The following is a 23,323-nucleotide window of genomic DNA, read 5'->3' on the forward strand; positions in this document are numbered from 1 at the left end:
ATAGGGCATCGGTACTAGAAGTCCTCTCCGAGCTTGCCTGACCTTTTCCTCCTCTGACAAACCAAACATGTCTGCTGTGAACGAGTATCCGTGTTTAAATCTTCCACATTTACATTGATTCAGACCAGAAAGTTACTTCTGTTTTTCCTGAACCAGCCCGCATGAGACGCACAACATGAACTGCTAATTCTGTCTGCGTGCTAGCTAGCCCAGGAAGAGGGTGGCCCTGGTGACCTCAAAGTGGAATTTGAGGAGTTTGTTGCCATTTTGGGATGTTTACACTGGAAATCTTTGTTGTGTTTACACTAAGATCAAAGCATTCAGCGTTCAGTAAAGCTTTCCTTTTTGGAGGACAGGAATCAGAACATCAAACGTAACAGTGCCGCTACGTTAGCTGGTAGGAAACTGCTACCTGCCAGTTAGCAAGCTAAATAATTAGGCAAAAGTTATCAAAGACATAACTGTCCCATTACTTTCAGTTCTTTTGTGGGGCACTTTATTCTCCAGAGGAGCAGTTGCAGCTGAAAGCTGCAGGTGCAACACGACTAATATCTTGCCTTGGTCAAACTTCACAAAATATTAAGTCCATGCATTGATATGATTCTGACATAAACATAACTAGTAGGCTTGGCTGTTAAATGTCGCCATCATAAATGCTGCTCTGTATGCGCCTGTACCTGGGGACCCCATCTACTTTGAACAAAACAGGCTTATTAGCACATTAGCAGCTAGTTTGGTACGCCCAAAAAGGCTAAGGAGCAGAATAAATTCACATGCAGCTAGCTGCTAGCAGCTAGCTAGAAGCAAAGCAGAAATGTTTTGTTGTTGGCTGCCAAAGAGAACACTGCATCAATTCTTGGGATGTGAAAAGCGAATGTCCCCCCAACAAAAAGAAGATCCATCTATGTTCAATGTTAGCCACATTAGCAGTGAATGTGACTGGACCGATAGCATGAGCCCCATCTCATTTTTCTATAAATTACTTTTTAAAAGTATCTTAGCGTTACTCTACAGTTTGCGTCCGCAGATTCAGAGATATTATCCGATTGCGCCAGAGGACCACCCACTTGGGTTCATGTTGATTTATATTTAAAGTACCAACAGATACAAAGCTAGGAAATAAATACATAAGCAAAACATACATTTTGTACATCTAAAGCAATAATTTCCCCAAATCTTGTGAGGTCCTCAGGTAAAACAGGCGATGTGCAAAAAAGCTTTAGTTTCAAATGAGAGGCTGCACTTTGATTTTGTTTTAGGCTGCGCGATATTTGTATTGTTGTCAATTCCCATGTGGCACCCGTTATTGTCCTTTAGCCACAGCAGTACTCCCAGATGCCGACTTAAAGGGAAATTGCAGTCTTTTACAAATTACAAATACCTGAATTTCCCTTCAAGAGAACAAGGAGGGCTGTTTCTGAAGTCATGTAAGGAGCAACAGACAGAAGCCCTTCTTAAGTGTCCAAGTGTGCTGAAGTGGGGGCCAGCTCAGTATGTCCGTGGTCCCGGGGTGAAAAGCAGTCATCAGAATGGATGAAATGCAGGGCAGTCTGGTTGTAGCTCTGCAGGGCCTGCTGCTTTTCCACTGCGCTGAAATACAGCGAGTGAGGGTGGACCTGCTGAACATGCCTTTTAATAGTGCTGACCTTCAGTGTGGCCAGAGTGGCTCCACACACCATGCAGATCAGCCCGTGCCTCCTACAGTCGTAATCCATCAAGTAATCCGTCCGCCAGCGCACCTGGTAGTTCCTCCTCTGGTCCTTGCCGGGGTAATGACCATGACGGGGTGTGTTTGCAGCGCTGCTATCCTTTGATTTGCCCTTGGCTTCGCCCACAGCTTCCTCCTTTATCACCAGTTTGCTGGGTATTTTGACATCAGGGGAGGCGTCTTCATTTGTCTCTCCTGCGGTACTGAGGACATCAACTTCACTGGGGTTGATTTCTGTGGGGAAAAAATAAGGGGGAGGGGATGCCAGATTCTTGCCTAGTTCCACCACAAAATCAAGTCACACGCTAGTGTCTTTGCTTGTTGCACCTGATAGCACTTTTCCAGCCTTTCTAACCACCCACAGTGCTGACTCAAGTGGCGTCTTCACGGTAAGTTGCAAACAAGCTATGTTAATACACGCTATGCGATTAGCACTCCCACCTGGTTTGACCGAGCCAGGACCCCATAAGTTCTCCCTGTGCCTGCATGTGAATCAGATTAATTTGTACACTTTAAACTGAATGAATGTATGGTTAAACTGTGACTTGTAGTCTAAAGTGCTTTGAGTGGTCAGTAAGGTTAGAAATAGTTAATAAGCAAGCAAACTATCATCTTCATTTTTCAATAAAACCCAAACAGAACAATGTTCCTGACAAAGCTTCCGTTGTTTAACAGATTTATCTGCTACATTAGCTAACTTACTCGCTACACTACCATTCTTGTGGAATCTTTTACTGACTGTATCAGCTGTGAAATGTCAGTTTCGGCTGGACTCTATAGAGAATTGCAAATGCTGAGATTTACGTATTTTTCGGATTATAAAGCGCACCAGATTATAAGGCACACTAAGCGAAACAAAACAGTTAGATAAGTCAAACTTTACTCAACTCATTCTTCTTGCTTTCATATCATTGATTCATTAATGCTGAATTCTCTGGCAGCTGCTCTATTCCCATGTTGTTGCAGTATAATAATGACTAACCTCGTATTGTGGATGGATTATCTCAGTTGTTCTCCTGCTGAAGTTTGGTGCGTTTACAGCATCCTGCCATGCGATTGCATTTGTCCCTAACCTCACGTTAACTTTTATCGAGTGGAAAAGTGTTAGCGTTCATCCTCCAGCTTCACTGTGTTTATCTTATGGTAGCATAGCTGTGTCGCTGGTGATCACGTAGCACATCATTATATACCAGCTAGCCCAACTTCAGTAACCCTGCAAACATCACTGCTGTTTAGTTTTCTGTCTTCATTTATGTTGGAGGTGATAGCAGAGCTGTACGTTTTAATTCTTTCAGAAATCTCTCAGTCAGAACTGAGAGATTTCTGAATTTATTAAATGAACTCCGTTACATTTAATAAATTGTGTTTTCATGGATGCCTGGATGTTAAACTTAATTGATACACCTGGTAAAGCAGCAACGCTGATCATTTTATTAAAGATGAAAAAATTTAGACAGTTTTTAACTCTCAGTGATGCTGCAGTGTTCGTTTGACTTTGGGACCTGAAGTGGACGGAGTTTAGGACCCAGATTACTCCAAGAGGCTCCTGACTAGCAAAGTCGCACTAAAACATTTTTGACAGATTTTTGAGCACCGTGTACCACATAAAATCGGTTCGAGGTCAGTAAGCACACCCAGAATTCATACGTAAGGCGCACTGTCGATATTTGAGAAAATTAAAGGAGTGCGCTTAAAGTGCGCCTTATAGTGCGGAAAATACGGTATATGTACAAATGTCTGTTTTCTCAGGCTAAGTGAGGATGCTAAAAAGACCAGCCAAACACAAACAACTCTTAACACAGCAGTCAGGTGCTTTAGAGCCTCTGTGAGTGGGAATGTGTTGTGTTCCACTGACTGTGGATGTCAGCAGCAGCTGACAAAGCTGACTTATAAAACATGAAAAGTACAAAACCACCAAACTTTCTAAAAAGGCCTAATATTGTTGAAAACTACTACTAACAAGTTTACAGCTTTACAGAGATGTGTATCAGTGCTGAAAGCTTCTCACCATCTTGGATCTGCATGCCTTCACTGGGGTAATCTTTGGTCCAGGCTGCAGCCATGGCTCCCCTTTCCTGTCGGCTCAGGGTTGTGGTCTCCGGGTGACATTCCTGGATGTGGCGGCGGAAGCTGCTAACCTTGGTTTCATGCAGGACCTGAGAACACACCATACAGAACATGCCGTGGCCTTGAGGCCCGTAGGCCACCAGATAGTCCAGACGCAGCCGCCACGGGTCGCCCCCGTGTAGCCTCCTCTTCTTAGGCTGCCGGAAGGGCTGCAGACCCTGCTGGGGAACTCCGACACCGCCGTCCTCACCAATAAGACAAGTGTCCTGAGTGAAAGTGCCGTCGCCCTCCGTGTACACGTCAGTGTTGATCTGGATGGTTTCCACGTCCTCAGAGAAGAGTCCCACAGCGCCATCTTTGGTGTTGGTCTCTGATTTGTTTGAGTGCTCCGCTTCTTCTGCTACAGGGCACAGAAACATACAACATTTCTAATATTAATCCGTTTGTTTCAGTCCCACTGTGGCTACATCAGTGTTCAAATGATAGCTGTGAGTCATTCAGACATTCAGAACAACCCAATTTTCCAGTTTTTTTAATAGCAAATTGTGCAGTTTAATGTCTCATTGCACTGAAATCAAAGCATAGCACAAATAAGTAATTGGAGTTAAAAAAGAAATCATTGAATCATCTTACAGACCAAAATGTTTTCTAAACCTTTGACTCATCAAAGTTCCCTCCTTTTGCCGGTAAAACAGCTGAACACAGTCGTGGCTTCTGTCTACAACAGAAATCAAATCTTCTCCCATATCTGTAGCAGAAGTTCCCATAAATGTGGACCATGTAGGCTGCTTTGCTTTCACTCTTCTGTCCAGTTCATCCCAAACCAGCTCGATGGGGTTTAAGTCTGGAGGCTGTGCTGTGTTTTCAAGCTCACCATCTTGTTCTTTGTTCCTTTTTTTTTTTTTTTTTACTAGCCTACGTCTATTGCAGCATAACTAAGGGAGGATTCAGGGTCACCTGGTCCAGCCCTAACTATATGCTTTAGCAAAAAGGAAAGTTTGAAGCCTAATCTTGAAAGTAGAGATAGTGTCTGTCTCCTGAATCCAAACTGGAAGCTGGTTCCACAGAAGAGGGGCCTGAAAACTGAAGGCTCTGCCTCCAATTCTACTTTTAAATACTCTAGGAACAACAAGTAGGCCTGCAGAGCGAGAGCGAAGTGCTCTAATAGGGTGATATGGTACTACAAGGTCATTAAGATAAGATGGGGCCTGATTATTTAACACCTTGTATGTGAGGAGCAGGATTTTGAATTCAATTCTGGATTTAACAGGAAGCCAATGAAGGGAAGCCAAAACAGGAGAAATCTGCTCTCTCTTTCTAGTCCCTGTCAGCACTCTTGCTGCAGCATTTTGGATCAGCTGAAGGCTTTTCAGTGAGTTTTTTTGGACTTCCTGATAATAATGAATTACAGTCGTCCAGCCTGGAAGTAATAAATGCATGAACTAGTTTTTCAGCGTCACTCTGAGACAGGATATTTCTAATTTTAGAGATGTTGCACAAATGGAAGAAAGCAGTCTTACATATTTGTTTAATATGTGCATTGAAGGACATGTCCTGGTCAAAAATGACTCCAAGGTTCCTCACAGCGTTACTGGAGGCCAAGGTAATGCCATCCAGAGTAAGAATCTGATTAGATACCATATTTCTAAGATTTTCAGGGCCGAGTACAATAACCTCAGTTTGATCTGAATTAAGAAGCAGAAAGTTAGCGGCCATCCAGGTCTTTATGTCTTTAAGACAATCCTGCAGTTTAACTAATTGGTGTGTGTTATCTGGCTTCATGGACAGATAGAGCTGGGTGTCATCTGCATAGCAGTGAAAATGTATGCTATGTCTTCTAATGCTGCTGCCTAAGGGAAGCATGTATAATGTAAACAGAATTGGTCCTAGCACTGAACCCTGTGGAACTCCATAATTAACCTCAGTGTGTGAAGAGGACTCTCCATTTACATGCACAGATAGATATATTTAGATAGATATGATACAAACCACTGCAGTGCAGTACCTGTAATACCTACAGCATGTTCTAATCACTCTAATAGGATATTATGGTCAACAGTATCGAACGCTGCACTGAGGTCTAGCAGGACAAGCACAGAGATGAGTCCACTGTCAGAGGCCATAAGAAGATCATTTGTAACCTTCACTAAAGCTGTTTCTGTGCTGTGATGAGCTCTGAAACCTGACTGAAACTCTTCAAATAAACCATTCCTCAGCAGATGATCTGTTAGCTGTTTGACAACAACTCTTTCTTTTTTTTTTTTCTTGTTCTTTGTTCCTAAGGTAGTTCTGGCATGTTTGACAGTTGATGCCACACACTGTGGAGCTTTCACCCACTCGACAGTGTACAAAGCTTCTGCGTGACGAACCGAAGATTTCAAGCTTTGATTATTTAGTCCATAATACCTCTTTGTCTTATTCTGACGTCTGGCGTTCTACCTGCAGCTCGAAGTCTTCTCTTCACAGTTCAAGCTGAGACTTGCTCACTATAACCACTGTTATGCTTGAAAGCAGCTTCTGCACTGCTGCAGAGCAGCTTTAAACTGTTAGCCCATGTTGTCCCTGAAAAAGGCCTTTTTGTACCAGTCTGAAATGTACATTATTTTACTGGTTTTGGTAACGTTACCTTTTTTAACCTCTGGCAGTTCAACACTTTGTACCATTTCAAGCTGTTCACTGGACCTGAATGACTTGAATTGCAATAACTGGAAAAATTAGTGTAGGTCACATCCCCACAGCTTCATTCAGAGAGGAAGGACAGAGAGCCACACAGTGTCACGGTCTGTGAGAAATCAAGTGACATATCGTGCCATCATCTTTAGAGAGGTCACGTCCGATGTGTCGTTGTTGTGCATGAGATAGATATAAGGCCAGAAAAGGTGGAGAGCTGGGTCTCTGACTCTGGCCTCCATCAGCACCATCGCTGCACTTTTATCATTAGTTTTGATGGGAGTTATTCCTGTTTCAGTTTAAATTGTTTAGTTTCTTGATAGTAGTGTGACATGTGACAGGTTAAAGTGTCCATACTGATGCTGCTGTGAGAAGTAACTGATGAAGTCACTGCTGCTCTTCCTCCTGCACATTTAAATGCATCTCTCTCACTGTAGAGAAACATCCATTCACTCTCACACATCCAGCTGCTCTGTGAGAACGACTGAAGCAACAAACAGACTCCGGTTCCTGTTAACCTCTCATCAAAACTCTGACAGCAGCTGTTGTTAATCTGACCTGGCACAGCCTCCATCACAGTAAAGAGTTCAGCAGGTAACAGGTGTGTCAGGTTAAGTTACATAAATGTCTACATAAAAGTGTAGATGGTGCCAGACTAAATCATGTCTAACATGTTGGCCTTTTGTCTTTGTCACTGTCTCATCGAACTTCTGTTCAATGATCACCGCAGACTACTGACAGGGGTCAAAGGTGAATTTGGAAGGAAGATCTGGTTTGAGAATATTCATCAAACAATCGTTTCTGTTGCTGATCCCAGTTGTGTTCAGGCTGACTCGGACATTCGTGGTCTCTGTGGATGTCACCAAAGCTATCATGACTGATTTTGAGCTCCTAGATCAGGGGTGTCCAACTCCAGGCCTCGAGTGTCCTGCAGCTTTTAGATCTCACCCTGGGTCAAACACACCTGAATCACATGATTGGTTCATTATCAGGCCTCTGGAGAACTTCAAGACATGTTGAGGAGGTCATTTAGCCATTTAAATCATCTGTGTTTAATCAAGGACACACATAAAACCTGCAGGACACCGGCCCCCGAGGCCAGGAGTTGGACACCCCTGTCTTAGACAGTATAGGACCTTATGAAAGGTGGAACCTGGTGTTTGAATCCAACCACCATGATAATCTCTGGTAACCTTTTACTGACCATGACGATCCCAGCCTGCTCTGCACCAGCGCAACCATCTGACTCAAACAAGCTAGGCTTGAATCTGAAAATTACATATAAAATTTCAAATTTCCAGTTTGTGTCCATCTCTCTCCACCAACACTAAAGAATGAGTCATCTTACCCTCCCGACCTGTCTTTCTAATGTCAGTGCTGTGGAGTCTGAAGATGAACTGAGCTGGGGTATTGCTGATTCACACGCTCTGAGAGCCAAACACATTACAGGGTTTATCCACTGCTAAATACAGTGAACACTGTACACTTAGCTAACAGACACACTGGATCCAAACTGTGACCACAGCTTTATGGATGTGAACCATGAACACATCACAGCACAGAGACGGAAAAGAGAAGATGATGAACGTGTAAAAGGACCACAGGGTGACATTACGATCTTATGTTAATCTGTGGCTACAGTACCTCCTACTGGTTTCACTTGCACAAACCATTTCCTTAATACCAACACTGCGTTTTGCTGGTGGGCGTGTGAGGTGTCGCACTTCTTACCGTGAGTCTGAGTCCAGGCCTGAAGGATGCAGTGTTTCTCCTCAGAGCTGTACACCAGTGAGTTAGGGTGGGTGTCCAGCAGGTGGCTCTTTATGTGGTCCAGGTGAAGCGAGGGCAGCACCGCTCCACACACCATGCACAGCAGCCGACCGGCATGAGACTCGTACTCCATCAAGAACTCCTGACGGAACCAGGCATGCAGCGAGTCGTTCAGATAGCGTTCCAAGATCTGCGCTGACGGCTCGGGCAGGTACTGCTCCTCTTCTTTAGGCTGCGGGGCTTCACCCTCCACAGAGCAGGGAGTCAGGCTGATGGGCTGCTGCGTTTGCTCCTGGGCTGTCACAGGGTCTGCAGTTTCTGCTTATAGTAGAGACAAAACAGCATGACGACAAATCAACTTTTTAGCTTTATGGCTCTGTACTAGCTTTGCTTCCAGCAGACAGGTAACGTCAGGTGTTTACATCTTCATTCCAATTTATGTGATTACACCATGGTTATTATAGATGTCTTCAAATTGCCTTTTTGTTTGTTTGTTTTTTAAACTCTTTTTCTGAATCTGGGAGAGTTTTACATTTGGGAAACTTCCTTATCATCACAATGTTAAATCCATTGTTTTTACATAAAGTAATATCTGCCACAATCTGCACTTTTCTGCCACCTACTGTGAGCACACGGGGCGGCTGCAGCTCAGGAGGTGGAGGAGGTCATCTGCTAATCAGAAGGTCGGTCGTTCCATCCCTGGTCTCCATGCCAAATATGCTTTGGCACTAACCCAGAGTTGTGTGTGAATGTGTGTGAGTGTGAGATAAAAGGCACTAATGTAGAAAAAGTGCTTGAGCGAGTGGGTGAAAACTGCATGCTGTATGAAGTGCTTGATCCCAGCTTTCACTTTGTCCACCATGCACGTCACAGGCTCAGTGCTTCAGCTTCTCCTGTTTGCTTTTCCAAGCATTATGGGATAGCAGCTCCATTTTCACTGGTGTGTGTGAGTGATTATTCATGTTATTTTTGTCAGGCAAGAAAGAGTGCTACCTCTCTGTAATATTAAATAAGCAACATGGACTACCTTCAAACAGTCCAATCCAATCAAACATTACATCATCGGTTCCTCCTCACAGTATGAGTTCATACTGAGTGTGAGAAAATCGTCTACTTAAACCAACCCACCTCCAGTCTGGTGACCTGAGTGCCTAGTGTCCTCTTCGCCCTGGAGTGAGGGTGCCGAAGCAGGGCTGTATAACTTCTGCCCTCCCCCCAAACTCAGGTGGCTCTCCCACCCCGAGCGGATCACCTCTTTGTCAGCAGCGCTCCACAGCAGGGAGTCTGGGTGCTTCTGTCTGATGTGCCTCTTGATAGTGCTGAGCTTCAGAGTGGCCAATGAACTACCGCACACCATGCAGATCATGCCGTGCCTCTGGGGGTCAAAGTCCATCAGGTACTCGCTGCGCCAGTACTCGTGGTAGTACCGGCGGTGGTCACGGCCTGGAATCCGGCTCAGGCCTGGACGCGAGGCTCTCTGCACCCTGGGTTTGGCTCCAGAGGGCCCCGGGGCCAGGGAGAGGAGGAGGGGGTGATCTGGGCTCTCTGTGATGCTCCAGTAGCTGGTGCTTGGTGACCTGACAGGCGTGACCACACCGCTCTCTGATTCCACCTCTCCATGGCCATTGGCAAGACCGTCTTCTTCAGACAAGAACAAGACAGAGTACAGATCAGAGCAGCAGGTTTCAAACTGAAGCAGTGTCTTCATGTTGCTAAAGCAGAGATCTCAGACTTAAGCTGTGGGCCACTGCTGCCACTGTCATCTCATGTGAGGCCACAAAACAAGCACAAAACAAGAAAACACCCACAAATATTTCAAAAAATGTCGTGTTTTGTTTGTTTTTTGAAATTTAAAATATTGTATAACAAGACAAAACTTGACATAAACGCAATTTTGTTCGTATTTAACAAAATCAAAGTGACACATCAGCCAATCCGACATGCTCTCTGCTCATGTGGCCTTCATATTAAATCAGGTTTTGCTTTTTAAAGAACGTATTTGCACTTAGCAACAAACAAATCCTCCCTAACAAAAAAGTCACTTCGAGGGCCAAATTGCCTTCGATTTCTTCACGTCCATGTAGAAGTAGGGGTGATGTGGGCCGCAAGTGGCTAACGCATGAAAAATACAGTTCAGTTTACAGATGAGCATCATCTGTAAAAGCAGAAGTGTTTGGCAGGCTGCTGATTCAGGTGTGTGTTAACACAATGCTACAATCTTTGCAGGATGTCCCAGTAAATTCAGCTCAGGTTCAGATCATGCAGCCCTTCGGGCCTCAGTTAGCAGGAGAGAGGCTCTTCTTGCGTAAAGAACATGGTGCCATTGGGTTTGTAAAGCTGCATCTGAACAAACCAAGACTTCTGAAATAATGTTGATTAGTCAGATAAGCTCAAAGTGGAGATGTTTCCCCATAATGTGAAGAACAAACCAAACACAGCAGCGCAGCAAAAAGACTTCACACCAGCTGTCAGTGCGGGGGGGGGGGGGGCTGATCACTTGTGCTTGTTCTGCAGCTACCTGAGCATCTTACAGTGTGTACAGCTCCTGTGTACCAAAGCATCGTGAGGCCACCTATCTGATACCCATGGCATCAATTTGAAGCTCCCACACCACTTTGTTCTTGAGTTACTGCACGCACAAACTTGGGTGTCTACATGGCCCGCCTGCCCGTCAGAGTGAATACCCCATCAAATTGTTGAAGCTGCTGCTAAATTTAATTTCAATTTTCATTTATATTCAAAATTAAATTGAGGAGCACACTTCTCTATTCCTCAAGTCAACTAATATAGCACCAACTCACAACACCAGCCGTCTCAGTCCTCAGGCATCATCCTCTCATTCTCCAAGATTGTGTTAAATCATCTGGTCAAAAATCTTCTTTTAGACTTCTTCACCTCCCACCATTCAATCCTTGGCTCTACGTTCACTGGCTTCCTCCTCTTCATTTTTTCCCTTGCATTGCCTTTTAGTGTCTCACTGGATTTTTGCCGATTGTTAAGCACTTTGATCAACCCTGTTGTTTTAAAATGTGCTATATAAATAAATAAACCTTAAAGTCACCCTATAGACTAGCATATGATGCTGCCTAGTTACGTTCTCCCATAGCACGACTTTGCAGTCTCTCTTTCAGACTGCACACTCAATAATAATCACACGTCCAACAAATAATCAGTAGTCTGACTCCATGCGTTGCACTGGCTCACTCAAAAACAAATCCCTGTAGCTGACAGAGACCAATAAAAACTATATACACCTGAACATCAGCAGGCTTGGAGCAAAACAATCTAGTTCCCAGTTATATGAAGTTATGAAGGTAAAGGCTGTCCACACAGGTCTATTTCTATCTCACTGAGGATGGGTAACATTTAAATAGTGTGTTTAAATGATCCAATTTTTACAAAAACCCAAACGAGTACATGAGAGAAAGCAGCAGAGATATCATGTGACTGAACTGTTAGGTCTAACATTGGTAGGCATGTCTTTCAGGCTAGCCTTTCAGTTCCTCACAGCTTGAGCTTTAAACTTCCAGAGAAAGTCACGCTGCTGTCATTTGGTAATCAAGCACAACTTGCTTACGGACATTCCTGCGGTCAGCTCGCACCTCACGTGAAAGGATAACCCTGCCTTTTTATCTGATCAGCGTTTATTCCGCTCGATGACAGGTCTGAGACGGCCTGTACCTCCGCTGTCCACTAGGTGTCAGCAGTGTGCGCTTCGCCTGGCTGCCTGCGTGCAGTTGAGCCTTTGTTTATAGGAGCCACAGAGACGGAGGGGCCATGCTGCTCCATGGCTTTGTCCCTGACACGGATTAACTGGCTGCCTGATAATGGCTGTATATCTGACAGCCACGCAGACCCACTTAGCGTTGGAACAAAAACAAGAAAATTAACACTAGATGTGTTTTTTTGCTCTTTACCTACTAACTCGCTCTCCTCCTGCGTGGTTTCCTCCCGCCCGCTTGTCATTAATGAGAGCAGCTCCGGCTGATAGGCACAGCGGAGCTTCACGGGCTGCCCCTGCCCCGCTCCTTTCTCTTCCATCACTGGATCGCTGCTCTCGCTTTAGTCGTGGTTGGCGGTGCTTCGTTCAGTGGGTCGTGTCGCCGTCGTGGGGCATGTCACCCTGACAACAACAACACGTTCTCGCCGCTCCGCAGCGTTCGACACGCATCTGCCAGGCGCTCTATAACGAGCCCACCGCCGAGGAGCCCGTGCTCTCCGCGGTCCCCCCACGCGCCCCGCACGGGAGCCAAGTTAACTTTTCATGCAAGCACACAATCATAAATCCACCGGCGAAAAGGGCCGCTGCTCCGCGGTGCTCGGTGGAGGCGCCTCGGCTCAGGCCTCTACTCATGAATTTTTAGGCTCTTGCTTGTCTTCAGGGTGGGGAGCCGGACTAGGGGCCCCTGGGGCTCCTTAAGGGGCTCCTGGGTAAATTTAAAGAGACAGTAGCAGCTACGACGATGCACACCCACCCCGGGGGGCAGAGGGAGCAGCAGGCGCTAATACCGGTAAGCTGCTGCTGCTGCTGCTGTCCCACAGCCGCGACATGAAGGCAGAGCGCCGGTTAACCACGAGGCGGTGAGTCGGGGCCCCTCAGCAGCTCCTGCTTTGTACCGGGGCAGCACGCGCTGTTTTCATGTGTCACACACATCTGTGCAGATGTTCAGCGGCGCAGAGACCGAAACGCACATGTGTTCATGACTTCCTTCTCGATTAGTAAACTTGTCTGAGTTGACATAGTCGGACTGAAACCTCTGATACACTAACTTTGATGGCCTCAGTCGTAAACAGTCTTAAACTCATGTTAATGCTATTAAAATGAAGAATGTTTCAGCTACTGAACTCACACCTTTGGATCGCAAAGATTTACACACGTTTAATTCATGTATCCAGTCCCTAGCTATAGTCTTGCTGTGACGTCAATGTAGTTTTTTCAAACCGGATCCACGTTAAAGGAACCGGGCCGTGGCCCCCAGCGCCCTAACGTTGTTTGTCCGTCAGCCCCTCCCTCATGCTCATTTGGTCGTTGTGTAGAAAAGTGGATCCCTGCTTGAAGCGTGTGCACATGAATTCGGGTCATGTGTAGAAAAAGACAATAAATCAATGGACCTTTGTGCAGCTATTCCAGTAGGGAACAGCTGTGCGGGGCCTCCGTGTCCCGGCACCACTCGGCTCTCTTTGGAAGAGACAGACAGACAGACAGGGGGACTCGTGACAGGTTTGTAAAATCCTTTTAATGCGACCCAGTGAATGGATGTGGCGTGGAAAGGAGGGGGCGTTGCACACTACTGTCTCTATGTACACAGACACACACACACACAGCGAGCATCCCACATCCTGGTACTTTTCAGCGTTGTCAAGGCAGCCTGAGCACGACTGGCGGAAAGTAGCTGCAGTGTCCTGGCAGAATATCTGTGCAAAACCGCCCCCAAAGTGTCCCGGAAAGTTAAGTGCCGCTAAAAGGTAACGGACGTGCATGTTTTCTGTCGCTCGTGCTTCCGGGCGCGCGGCTTTGCGGCTCGAATCTGCGCCTGTCCTCGCGGCTTTCACGCGCAGACAGGCGCCAGTCCGCGAGGACCAGAGCAGGAAAATGTTGTCCATTGTGCCGCTGAGAGACACAACGATCCAGGCACCATTTCCGCTCTAGTGCGACCGCTTTTCCACGGCCGCCCTGCGTGTTTTGCTGTAGGTTGTTCGGCTGAGTGGCCTGGTGGCGTTTGACTGAAACACACTGAGAATAAAGAAAAATGGCAGATAGACTTTGTGATAGAGAGAGACAGCTTTAAAGGGACAGCGACTCGCTGTTTTCTTCCTGCTTTCTGGAGCCGAAGCACTCCCACACACGACGACAATTTCATTTATTTCATAGTTATCTCTCAATCTTACACTGAAACTCGCGTTTCACGCGGGATTCTGCACAGATGTTGCGACAGAGGAGGTGGGCGTCGTGCACGTATTTATTGTCTCCTGACTGGTGCACGAAATCCTGCTGGAGTGAGTGCTACAGATCTTAGAGTACGTCAGTGCTCCACTGAGACCACCTTACTCCGTGTACTCCGTGTACTTTCATTTCATCATGAGGCACACACATGTGAGTTAAACAGATAAAATGACTTTGGTTGAACTTATTTGGTGGAAATAAAAAAACGTATAAATTGTTACATTTTTCTAAATAACTATTTGACTCTTCAATCCTCGCTAATATTATCATTACTTTGTGCAATTGAAGGGGATTATTGTGTTTTATATACAGCACTTGTTAATGTTGTTGTGCTTGTTGTTGCATTACTGATCAGTGAGCATGTTGTAATTCCCATGGCTCCAATCACTGCTACGAGCAGAGATCCTGAAGCAGGACCTCAGTGTGCAGCACTGCTGTTTCCGGGAGTTATTTCCAAACCTAACTATGGCCACCGCACCTGCCTGCTTATATACTCTTTAAAACGGCAATTGCAAACCTCAGTTTGAAATGTAGAGCAACAGTAGGTGCTACACATTGTGTTTTAAAAAGTGGAAAAATATTGTCTTGATGCATGCTCGATCATCCAGGTAAGGAAATCCCATAAAGGTCTTCATTCTGTTCATCGGAAACGTTTCGTCACTCATCCAAGTGACTTCAACTTGTGTTCGTTTTGCTGTTGCTTAATGTTTATTACAAAGTATTAACTAGTCTTTAGCTTATTTTCATCACATTTTAATGCAAAGACTGTTTTCTGTTCCTCAGGATATCTGCACACCAATGTGATGTCGGCGAGCATAAGAGGTGCTCAGAAACATGATGATGCTGATAATGACAGTTAGGATCCTGGACTGAGGGGCTACCAAGGCCAATCACTGCTGTTGGATGAGAACCGATGGGCTGTCTAGCCTGGCAACAGGATGCCAACTGCAAAAGGTAAAGGTGGCTCAACGTCCCACCGTTACCGGCCGGCCTCGGAGTATGATGATGCCACGCTCGCCCTAAAGCGAGAGTACTGGAGAAACAAGAAGCGAGAGCAGCGGGCCCGTGTGTCAGAGGAGAGGGAAAGGCACAAACACAGCAGCAGCAGCCAGGGAGGGAAGCAGCTAAATGCCCCAGCAGAAGAGGCTTCCACTCTGGCCCAGTCATCAGGTGCTTCGTCACCTCCTCTGCAGAGTAATGATAATTCATACAATTCTGTGTCAAAGCACGGAAATGCTCTGGGGGAGGGGTCACGTGAAACCACTGACAGCCAAAAGGAGAAGTGGCTCCAGACAGTAAAGCTCAACAAGCGTCTGCCTCAGTTGCCAGCGTCGTGTTCTATCTCTGCCAAATCAGCCAGCGGCAACGCAGCCGCAGGTAAACGTCAGACAGCAAGGGACGCAACCGTTTCCTCACCCGTGTCCTCACCCGTGTCCTCACCCGTGTCCAGTGGAACTCAGCTGAACACCGTATCCTCAGTGCCTCCAGTCAGAGTGACCAGAATAACCAATGGCAGCTCCAGTAAAACAGCACCTCAGCCACGTGTGTCTATGCAGGGTGCATCAGTCCCCAGAAACCAACATAAGGCACCGGTTGTATTACCCACTCAGCCCAAAGTCTTACCCACAGGTCTCGTTCTGGTGTCCTCTCCATGCGGCCCCACTTCCACTAAAGCAGAGAGCAAAAGAGCCATCTCAACACCTCAGAGTGGAACAAAGCGTGCCTTGGTCACCACACAGAGGGCTAAAGGTGTTGGCAATGCACGAGCTTCTCTGGAGTCCGACGAGGAAAGAGCAGCCAAGCGTCGGGAACAGTGGCGGATCAAAAAGCGAGAGCAGCGAGCAAAGCTTGCAGCTAGGTTAGCTAAAGCCAGAGAGAGGACACAGGGTGCAGAGATGACGTTTCAGAGGCTAACGGCGCCAAAAACCAGACACGTGGGAAGCATAGTTCTTCCATCAGAGTCACTTTTGAGAGGAGCAAGCCAGAAGCAGTGTCATACACGGGTCAAAACATCACTTACATCAGCCAAAAGTGAAAACAATAAACTGCAAAGTGGGACAGCAACTGTAGTTGTAACTGCTCTGCAAACATCTGATGTTCCATCTGTGAAAAAACCAGTAGACTCTCAGGGAAAGGTTCCAAGTTACGGTCATCTTGGCGGTGTTACCCGGGGTATCGCGAGATATAAAACGCCTAGACAAAGGTTCATCGAAGCACAGAGAAACTTAATGAACCACAGAAGTCTACGGTGTAAATCCCCAATGCTGCCCTCAGCTTTTGGTACCAGAAATATGCCCAAAATCAACCCCGACGACACGCCCGAGCAGATAATAGCTAAACGGAGAGAGTACTGGCGGATCAAAAAGCGCGAACAGCGAGCTAAGCTGTCCATGGAGGTAAAGGTTCGGTTGAAAGAGAGAGATTCTTTGATGAGGAGGGTGAAACGTTACCAGAAGATCCTCGAGGAGATGAGGAAGACTAGAGTGCTGGCGCAGTCAACCGGAAGTGCCCTCACTCACAGCCCAGAGACCATCGGAGGATTCATCAAAGAGGACGGGACGCTGACTGCTAACATCCCTCACAGTTCTGCATGTCACAGCATAGCAGAAGACAAAAGCCAAGTAGAGCTTTGTGTAGTTTCTACAAACACTCCTTTGGCACAACAACAGCGTCAGCCTGACGCTAAACTGAGAAGTGTTGCTCCCATCAGGATAAACCCGGCTCCCCCTCCTCTTTGCTCAGCTCAGGTGAAAGTCTCTGCTCCTGGACAGCTAGCCAACAAACTGCCGCGACTGCTCGCAGTTAGACCACAGACTCACCTCAAAAGCACAACCGTTCCTAATTTGCACTCATCAGCTATCCAAACTGTGGGTCAGCTCACACTTACTCATCCACAGAGCCCTCAAAATTCAGCAGGTTCAAACGTTAGCAGTTGTGTTATGAAAATGACCATCTCGAGCAGAGCGCCGTCGCTGTCAGCCCTGTCTCTGGATGCGGGGCTGACGGAGGAGGAGAGGATGGCAAAGAAGAGGGAGTACTGGAGGATAAAGAAGCGTGAGCAGAGAGCAGCTCGAGCTGTCCGACTGAGACAGGGTGTTTTACATGCTAGGGCCGGTGCAGCCTCACAAAGGAGGAAGCCTCAGAAGCAGGGGACGCTGATCACTGTGCCTCAGATTAGAAATCTCACCGACACTACAGCAACTGCACCTCCTCTTTCCAACAACAGCGTGCTTTTTCTGCCTCGTGCAAATGAAATGAAACAGGAGAGTGACTCCATGCCAGCAGCTGACCTCAATTCTCCACCAGAACAAGCCATCTGTCCAGATATCAAACCCCCTATTTCCCCACCTCCAGCACCCCAGCTGGAGTCTGACCCATGTCTGAGCGCAGACAGCCAAACTGCCACTCTGCTAGCTGTGGCCTCCATGAAGAAGCTCCTGGAAGAATCTCTTAGCACAGTGACAGAATGTAAAAGTGAGCAGAACTCTATTAAAATGGAGACGATAGAAGAGGTTTCACAGCAAGACATGAAGCCAAATTTATCTCAGCTGTCCTTTGAAAGGGATGACACGGCTCCTATTGCTGCTGACCTCACTCTGCAGATAAAAAGCTGGGAGCTAGACAGCAAGGTCTCTGCAAAGGCCAGTTTACAAAGCCCTCAACTCAAGAACCCATCGCAGGTGAGTGAGACAGTTCCACCTCTTCCTGCTTCCAGTGAGCTAGGTGTGCATCATACCAGTGAGCACTCATCCCAGACCCCTTTGAACTACATAGTAAACACCTCCATGGAAGCACCACGCAGAACCCAGAGACTTTGCGCTAAAAAAGCCGGCTATAAAACCTGCTGCTCTCCAGAGCCACCAAAGCTGCATCACATCACAGCCATGACGCTGGATAACCTGCAACCACAGCAGGAACAGCAGGAACAGCATCAGGCACAAGAGCAGAACATCTGCCCCGAATCAAAGCGGAGGTACAACAGCGTGGTGACGGAGCAGAGCGGCTTGACCAGCTTGCAGAGGAAGAGGGAGTACTGGAAGCTGATGAAGAGGCAGCAGAGGGCCAAGTTAAAGGCCAGGCAGAAAGACGGCGAGGGGGAGTGTAGCAGCGGGCTCTTCCCCAGAAGCATTCAGGTAACACGAGCAGCACTCGAGCTCTTTTTCTGCAAGAGGTGAAGTTTCAGTGCTTTGGTGTGTAGCTAATAGCTAATATTGATCATATTTGATAGTATGTTGTGTCCCGCTGGTTGCCCCTGATGTCAGCTGTGCATCATCATCAGATTCATCTTCACATGTGACTGTTTTTGAAAAATGAGTGCTAGCTCTGACCCATGTAGCATTTCTACCTTTTGAAGCCTAGATTTTCGTGTTGTGTTCAGGATCTGAGCGTGGCAGAAATTCAACACTCAAAGTAAAGAAGACTGCATTTGATTTTCTTCCTCCTTTTATCTGCATACAGAGTTCCATTTGATGATTGCAAAGGTGACAAGCTTGACTAAGGCCACTGAAATCTGCCGCGTGCTACCAGATGAACCATTTCCGACTAGTGCAGCCTAACTTTGTATTTAGCTCGTGCAATGGGCAGAAAACCCAAGCATCACTTAAATGAATGAAAGCTATTGAGGATTTAGCAGCATGTGCACATAGTGTCTATGTAAAAGAGGGGCCCTCCATGTAAAGAGTGCATTTTTCACATACCTAAATTTCTCTATGTATATAAAAGTGGTTTCTGCAGTCGACTCAGTTCAGACTTGACTCAGTCCAGCTGAAGCTTGAATCGCTGCAATTCTCAGGCATATGGTATTTGAACAGGAAAAACAAAGTGGAGTTCATCTGAAGGGGGCCCATTAAAGCTAGGAGCAAACTCTGCCTCAGTTTCTGAAAAGCCGTTTGTTCATGTCATATTTTCTTCTTTCAGACCCCGGGGCTCGTTATTATCAACAGTCTTAAAGGGGCGAGTCCTCCAGCAAAACGAGCCCTGCAGCCCAAACCACCTGTCTCTCCTCTGGACTCAGTGACCAGCATCCCCACCGTTCTGGTTGTTAGCCAAACAACATCTAATGCTCAACAGTCAGCGTGCACGCTCCAGGTCAGACTGCCTATCACCAGCAATGAGTACAGCAGCGTCAAACTTGGGCCTTCACATGCTGTATCCAGCTGTGCAGGAGTTTCTGAATCTCTACAGCTTTCACAAGCATCTAGAAGCACTGATGTAGACTCAGCTCCCGCCCTCACCGCTGCGAAGCCACCAGACAAACCACTGTCCAGTACTGACATGCACCTCATTGAACCCCTTGGTCAAAGTCCGTTAAAAATCCCCTCTGCTCACCTTCAGAGTCCCCCACACAAGAAACAATCCTCCATCCAGCTGGCACCAGTGAGCACCATGGTTCCTCCAAAGCCCATCCCAGGGGAAAGTGAGCAGGACTTTCTGAGGAGGAAGCGGGAGTACTGGAGGATAAAAAAGAAGGAGCAGAGAGCCAAGAAGGCAGTTCGGGAGAAGGGAATCACCCAAAGCTTCAACAGCTGGAAGACTAGGCTGCCTCCCCTGGGTCTACAGACAGAGGTGAGAGTTGCACAGTTACATAAACAGCTTGTTTTTTTAGCTTACTGGCATGTAATGATTATTGTATTCATATTACATACTACTGACATTTATATTATACTTAATAGGCTCAAGGTTTAGCTGGCATTTCTGGTTTTCTTCTTATTTATCTGGAAGGACTTTCTTGGTTAGCGTGTGCTAGTTCTCCTCTTACACTGCTTGATTAACTCGAGGGGTTCCACAAGGTTCAATCCTGGGTCCACTGATGTTTCCCTTTTATCATTCTGTCTTTTTTTGGCATTTCTTATCCTTTTTATGCCATCTTTTAAGCCTCACCAGCCAAATAGGCTGCCCACCCTGGTTGGCTGTTTATCCCGGATTAGTGACTGAGGCCATGATTACAGCTCCACTTGAAATACATTTAACATTCAGTCACGTGATTGATTTCTTTTGTTCGTCTTCAAAGACCAGCGTTCGTAATCTCGGTGAAGTATTTGATTCCTCGCTGAACTTTGACTCACATATAAAGTGTACCTCACGTTCCTTTTACTTTCTTTTAAGGAACATTTCTAAAATGCGAGCCTCGTTCTTTGAACTAGAGCAAATTGTTCTTGTGTTAGTGTCGTTGCACATGTTGTGATGCCCTTTTACCAGTTTAGACAAATCATCTTTGTCATGCCTCCAAACAATTACAAAATGCTGCAGTCAGACTCGTAGCAGGCTCTAGCAAGCAAGCTCACAGCCTCGAGAACAAAACGACATAGAACTTTCAAATTGATTTGATAGGTGTGTCTGCTAAAACCCTTCAATGAGTTCAAATCTCATGACCTCAACCTCACCGTCAGACATCAGAGGTCAAGTTTTCTGAAAATCTTCTGAAGTCACATTGGATTTTGAAATTCGTATCATAGTTGTATCTACCAGGAGAGTGAGGGGTACCACTGTCCACCACCAGTATCTTTCTCTTTACGTTGGTTCCCAGTAGATTTTAAAATTCTCACACTTATAATTAATTAATTTAAAAATTGAAGCGGGTCCTTTCAGCAACAACAAGTATGTTCCCCACATAAATAAGGCTTAAAAAAATCGGTCAGACACTAACGCAGGTTTTCTGTCACAAGGCTGATGATACCCTCATTCCCAGGACTGATCTCTCAGTGATACAGAAACAGAGGAGTACTTTAGTACTCCAGTAGAAAAGGAACAGATTACTAAATGGTGCACTCGTGCCCCTGTTCTTTGCCAAAGCCTTTGTTTGTAAGTAAATCAGGTGACCTAAAAGACACAAAAGCACCAGAAAGAAACTACAAAATACACAAAATAATGTCAAAGTGACAAAACTACAGGACCTCTGTTTAAGCATCTCTCCAGTCTGACTTGTGTCTAGGTTCACCTTGTTTCAGGGAGCTCATGAAAGCACGTAAAAACACTGCACGTGGCCTGTGCTTTAGTTTTTCACTCTTTGTCTAATATCTTTAGGAACCTGGTCAGTGGGTGAACTCTTCTGAGGAGTCAGAACATCTAATGAGGTGAGAGATTTCTTTGCTCGCTTTCTTTTGATATCAGCATCATCAGCATTCAGGATAACACACAAAAATCTCCCTTCACAGCTCTTCAGTGGACTCGGCATCCTTCACATACTCGGATTACACAGCCCCAATCGAAGGTAAAGTATGTCACTGTGAACTTGAACGAATGCACATAAAATGGTGAAAGTAGCCAAAAACAAACTCTGCCTTCTCAGATGAGTCAGAGCTGCTGTTCGCTGAAAGTGAGGACGATTCTGTTTCCGATGCTGTCTGGAGGAGCCGCTACCTCATGGACTATGACCCACTCAACCAGCTGCTGGTGTGCATGGTGTGTGGGGAACTGCAATATTCCCACAGCCTAGAGGGAGTGAAGGCCCACATTGACGAGGCCCACCCGCACACCCTAACCTTGGAGCCCGGCGAGAAAGAGCAAATACGGGAGGCCTGGGATGAGCAGGTGTCGCGGCGGGAACGCTTCTTCAGCAGCCAGCTGCAGCAGCACAGCAGACCTGTGGCAGGTACAGTATGAGCTCGGATCACGTAGTTAAGTCACCTGACTTTGCAACACAGCAGAGTTAAAAGTAGCTGCAGAAGAGCATCTGTTAGCCTCATCTGTACGACTGATCCCCAATGAGGTTTATCCTTTAATCGGCTCATATATTCATATAATGTAATGGTAGCAACACTGGCTCAGCAGTTATATACAATGATGGTGCAAACTCGCCTGACTGCACCGATCAGTGTGAAACAATTCAATCAAAGGCTAAGATAACAACGCTGTCTGACTTCTTTTGCAGAACCACACAAGAACTGAAGAGCTGAAGAGACGGCTGCAGGAGGCAGCTGAAGACCATGGACCAGGAGAAACAAACCCCACCCCCTTTCTCTCGTGTATTTTATTTCTTATCAGTGTGTTTACCTCTGCAGGAAGACACCTTGGAAAAGAAGGCCCTAAAGCAGCTTTACCTCATTTCCTACCAGGGTTGTGTATGTTTATCAAAGGCAGTGAGGACATTTTTATACTGAAGCTGCTTCATCCGAGATTTGCTGTCAGTCCTTCTCCTGTTGTGTTTGTTTTTTGTGCTCCTTTTTTCTCTCATCCACCAATCAGCTGCAGCAAACGGTTGCTCCTGCTTCTCCCAGAAGTTTCCTCCTGTTCAAAAGGAGCTCTTCCTCCCCACTCTTGCTGCTCAGAGGGGATCATTGCACTTCTCTATAATATTGTTGCTTCTTACAACACAGCACCTTGAGATGAGTGTTGGAGTGAAACATTACTACATTTGGGAAATCTTCACTCCGGGAAGGCTAAGCTAATGGCATTCTGGACATATCAGTTTATTAGGCCACTGAGCTTTTTGGTCTTAATTTATTGATCCAATCACAGACTTGCACAAATATCTTCTTTGATCACATGACCTCTGTGGGCGCCATAATAAAATATAACCTGTGTTTTCCAGCTGGAGCATACTCATGGCCAGTTTGTACATTCCTCTCTGCTCTGCCTTGGTGGATTTTCTGCAGGGGTGAACATTTCAGCATTCTGGGAAAACACTTTAGGTATTCCAAGGAAAAACGGGATAATAGGTGGTATGGGGGTAAAAGAATGAGTAGCTCAGAAGAAGCTCAGCTCAGTCATGAAATTAGCACCAGTGTCCAGGCTGTGAATTCCACAGTGGGAAGTGTTTTAGCACCAAATCTAAAGAATATTATTGATTGTTTAAAGTTCCTGAAAACTCCTGGAAAGTAAAAGGCGCAACCTGCTGGCTGAGCTGCTGAGAGCACAAACTGGGGCTGAATGCACCGGACTGAGGAACACTTGCTGAATATGTTTGTATTGGAGGACTGGGTCACTGCAGTTGTGCAGAGACACACTACCTGTTCACTGATAGCAGCCGTGGGATACAATCCAAGGCTTTTGTCAATGTGACATTTATAGTTAATCATACAATACGTTAATATTTAACCCTGGGATCAGTCAGCTGTAGAAAAACAGCATCAGCACAACATTTTCTACTATTTGGAAGCTGACAGAATCTGCTAGTGTGCAGATTTTCCTGCAGGCTTGTATTCAGGTTAGTCTGCTCTAGAGCC

General features: G+C 46.2%; 2 protein-coding genes across 2 annotated transcripts; one reads left to right on the forward strand and one right to left on the reverse strand.

Annotated features, from left to right (window-relative positions):
* Nucleotides 1-1,431: 1,431 nt before the first annotated feature.
* On the reverse strand, nt 1,432-12,324 carry zfta (zinc finger translocation associated). Its single transcript, XM_085349777.1, has 5 exons — nt 12,133-12,324; nt 9,344-9,856; nt 8,177-8,536; nt 3,717-4,175; nt 1,432-1,942 (listed from the first exon to the last, which is right to left on the reverse strand). The coding sequence occupies exons 1-5, from the start codon at nt 12,254-12,256 to the stop codon at nt 1,455-1,457; spliced, it is 1,944 nt and encodes a 647-aa protein (XP_085205903.1). The 5' UTR covers nt 12,257-12,324; the 3' UTR covers nt 1,432-1,454.
* Nucleotides 12,325-15,097: 2,773 nt separating this feature from the next.
* Nucleotides 15,098-21,761, forward strand: LOC146637687 (uncharacterized). The gene is made up of 5 exons (XM_085350410.1): nt 15,098-18,292; nt 19,077-19,724; nt 21,183-21,232; nt 21,314-21,369; nt 21,448-21,761. The coding sequence occupies exons 1-5, from the start codon at nt 15,098-15,100 to the stop codon at nt 21,759-21,761; spliced, it is 4,263 nt and encodes a 1,420-aa protein (XP_085206536.1).
* The last annotated feature ends 1,562 nt before the right edge of the window (nt 21,762-23,323 follow it).

The sequence above is a fragment of the Diplotaxodon limnothrissa genome, linkage group LG3 (assembly GCF_057381915.1).
Source record: "Diplotaxodon limnothrissa isolate DT_005_m linkage group LG3, D_limnothrissa_male_GT1.1, whole genome shotgun sequence".
Classification (NCBI taxonomy): Eukaryota; Metazoa; Chordata; class Actinopteri; order Cichliformes; family Cichlidae; genus Diplotaxodon; species Diplotaxodon limnothrissa.

What these genes read in the sequence shown, in the direction of transcription:
- LOC146637687 (XM_085350410.1), top strand. Translation starts at nt 15,098, where the DNA reads ATGCCAACTGCAAAAGGTAAAGGTGGCTCAACGTCCCACCGTTACCGG. An exon ending in TCTTCCCCAGAAGCATTCAG is followed by an intron (nt 18,293 to 19,076) that starts GTAACACGAGCA and finishes TTCTTCTTTCAG; the next exon opens with ACCCCGGGGCTCGTTATTAT. An exon ending in CCCTGGGTCTACAGACAGAG is followed by an intron (nt 19,725 to 21,182) that starts GTGAGAGTTGCA and finishes TAATATCTTTAG; the next exon opens with GAACCTGGTCAGTGGGTGAA.
- zfta (XM_085349777.1), bottom strand. Translation starts at nt 12,256, where the DNA reads ATGGAAGAGAAAGGAGCGGGGCAGGGGCAGCCCGTGAAGCTCCGCTGT. An exon ending in GGCCTGGACTCAGACTCACG is followed by an intron (nt 4,176 to 8,176) that starts GTAAGAAGTGCG and finishes TGTGCCCTGTAG; the next exon opens with CAGAAGAAGCGGAGCACTCA. An exon ending in AGGCATGCAGATCCAAGATG is followed by an intron (nt 1,943 to 3,716) that starts GTGAGAAGCTTT and finishes TTTTCCCCACAG; the next exon opens with AAATCAACCCCAGTGAAGTT.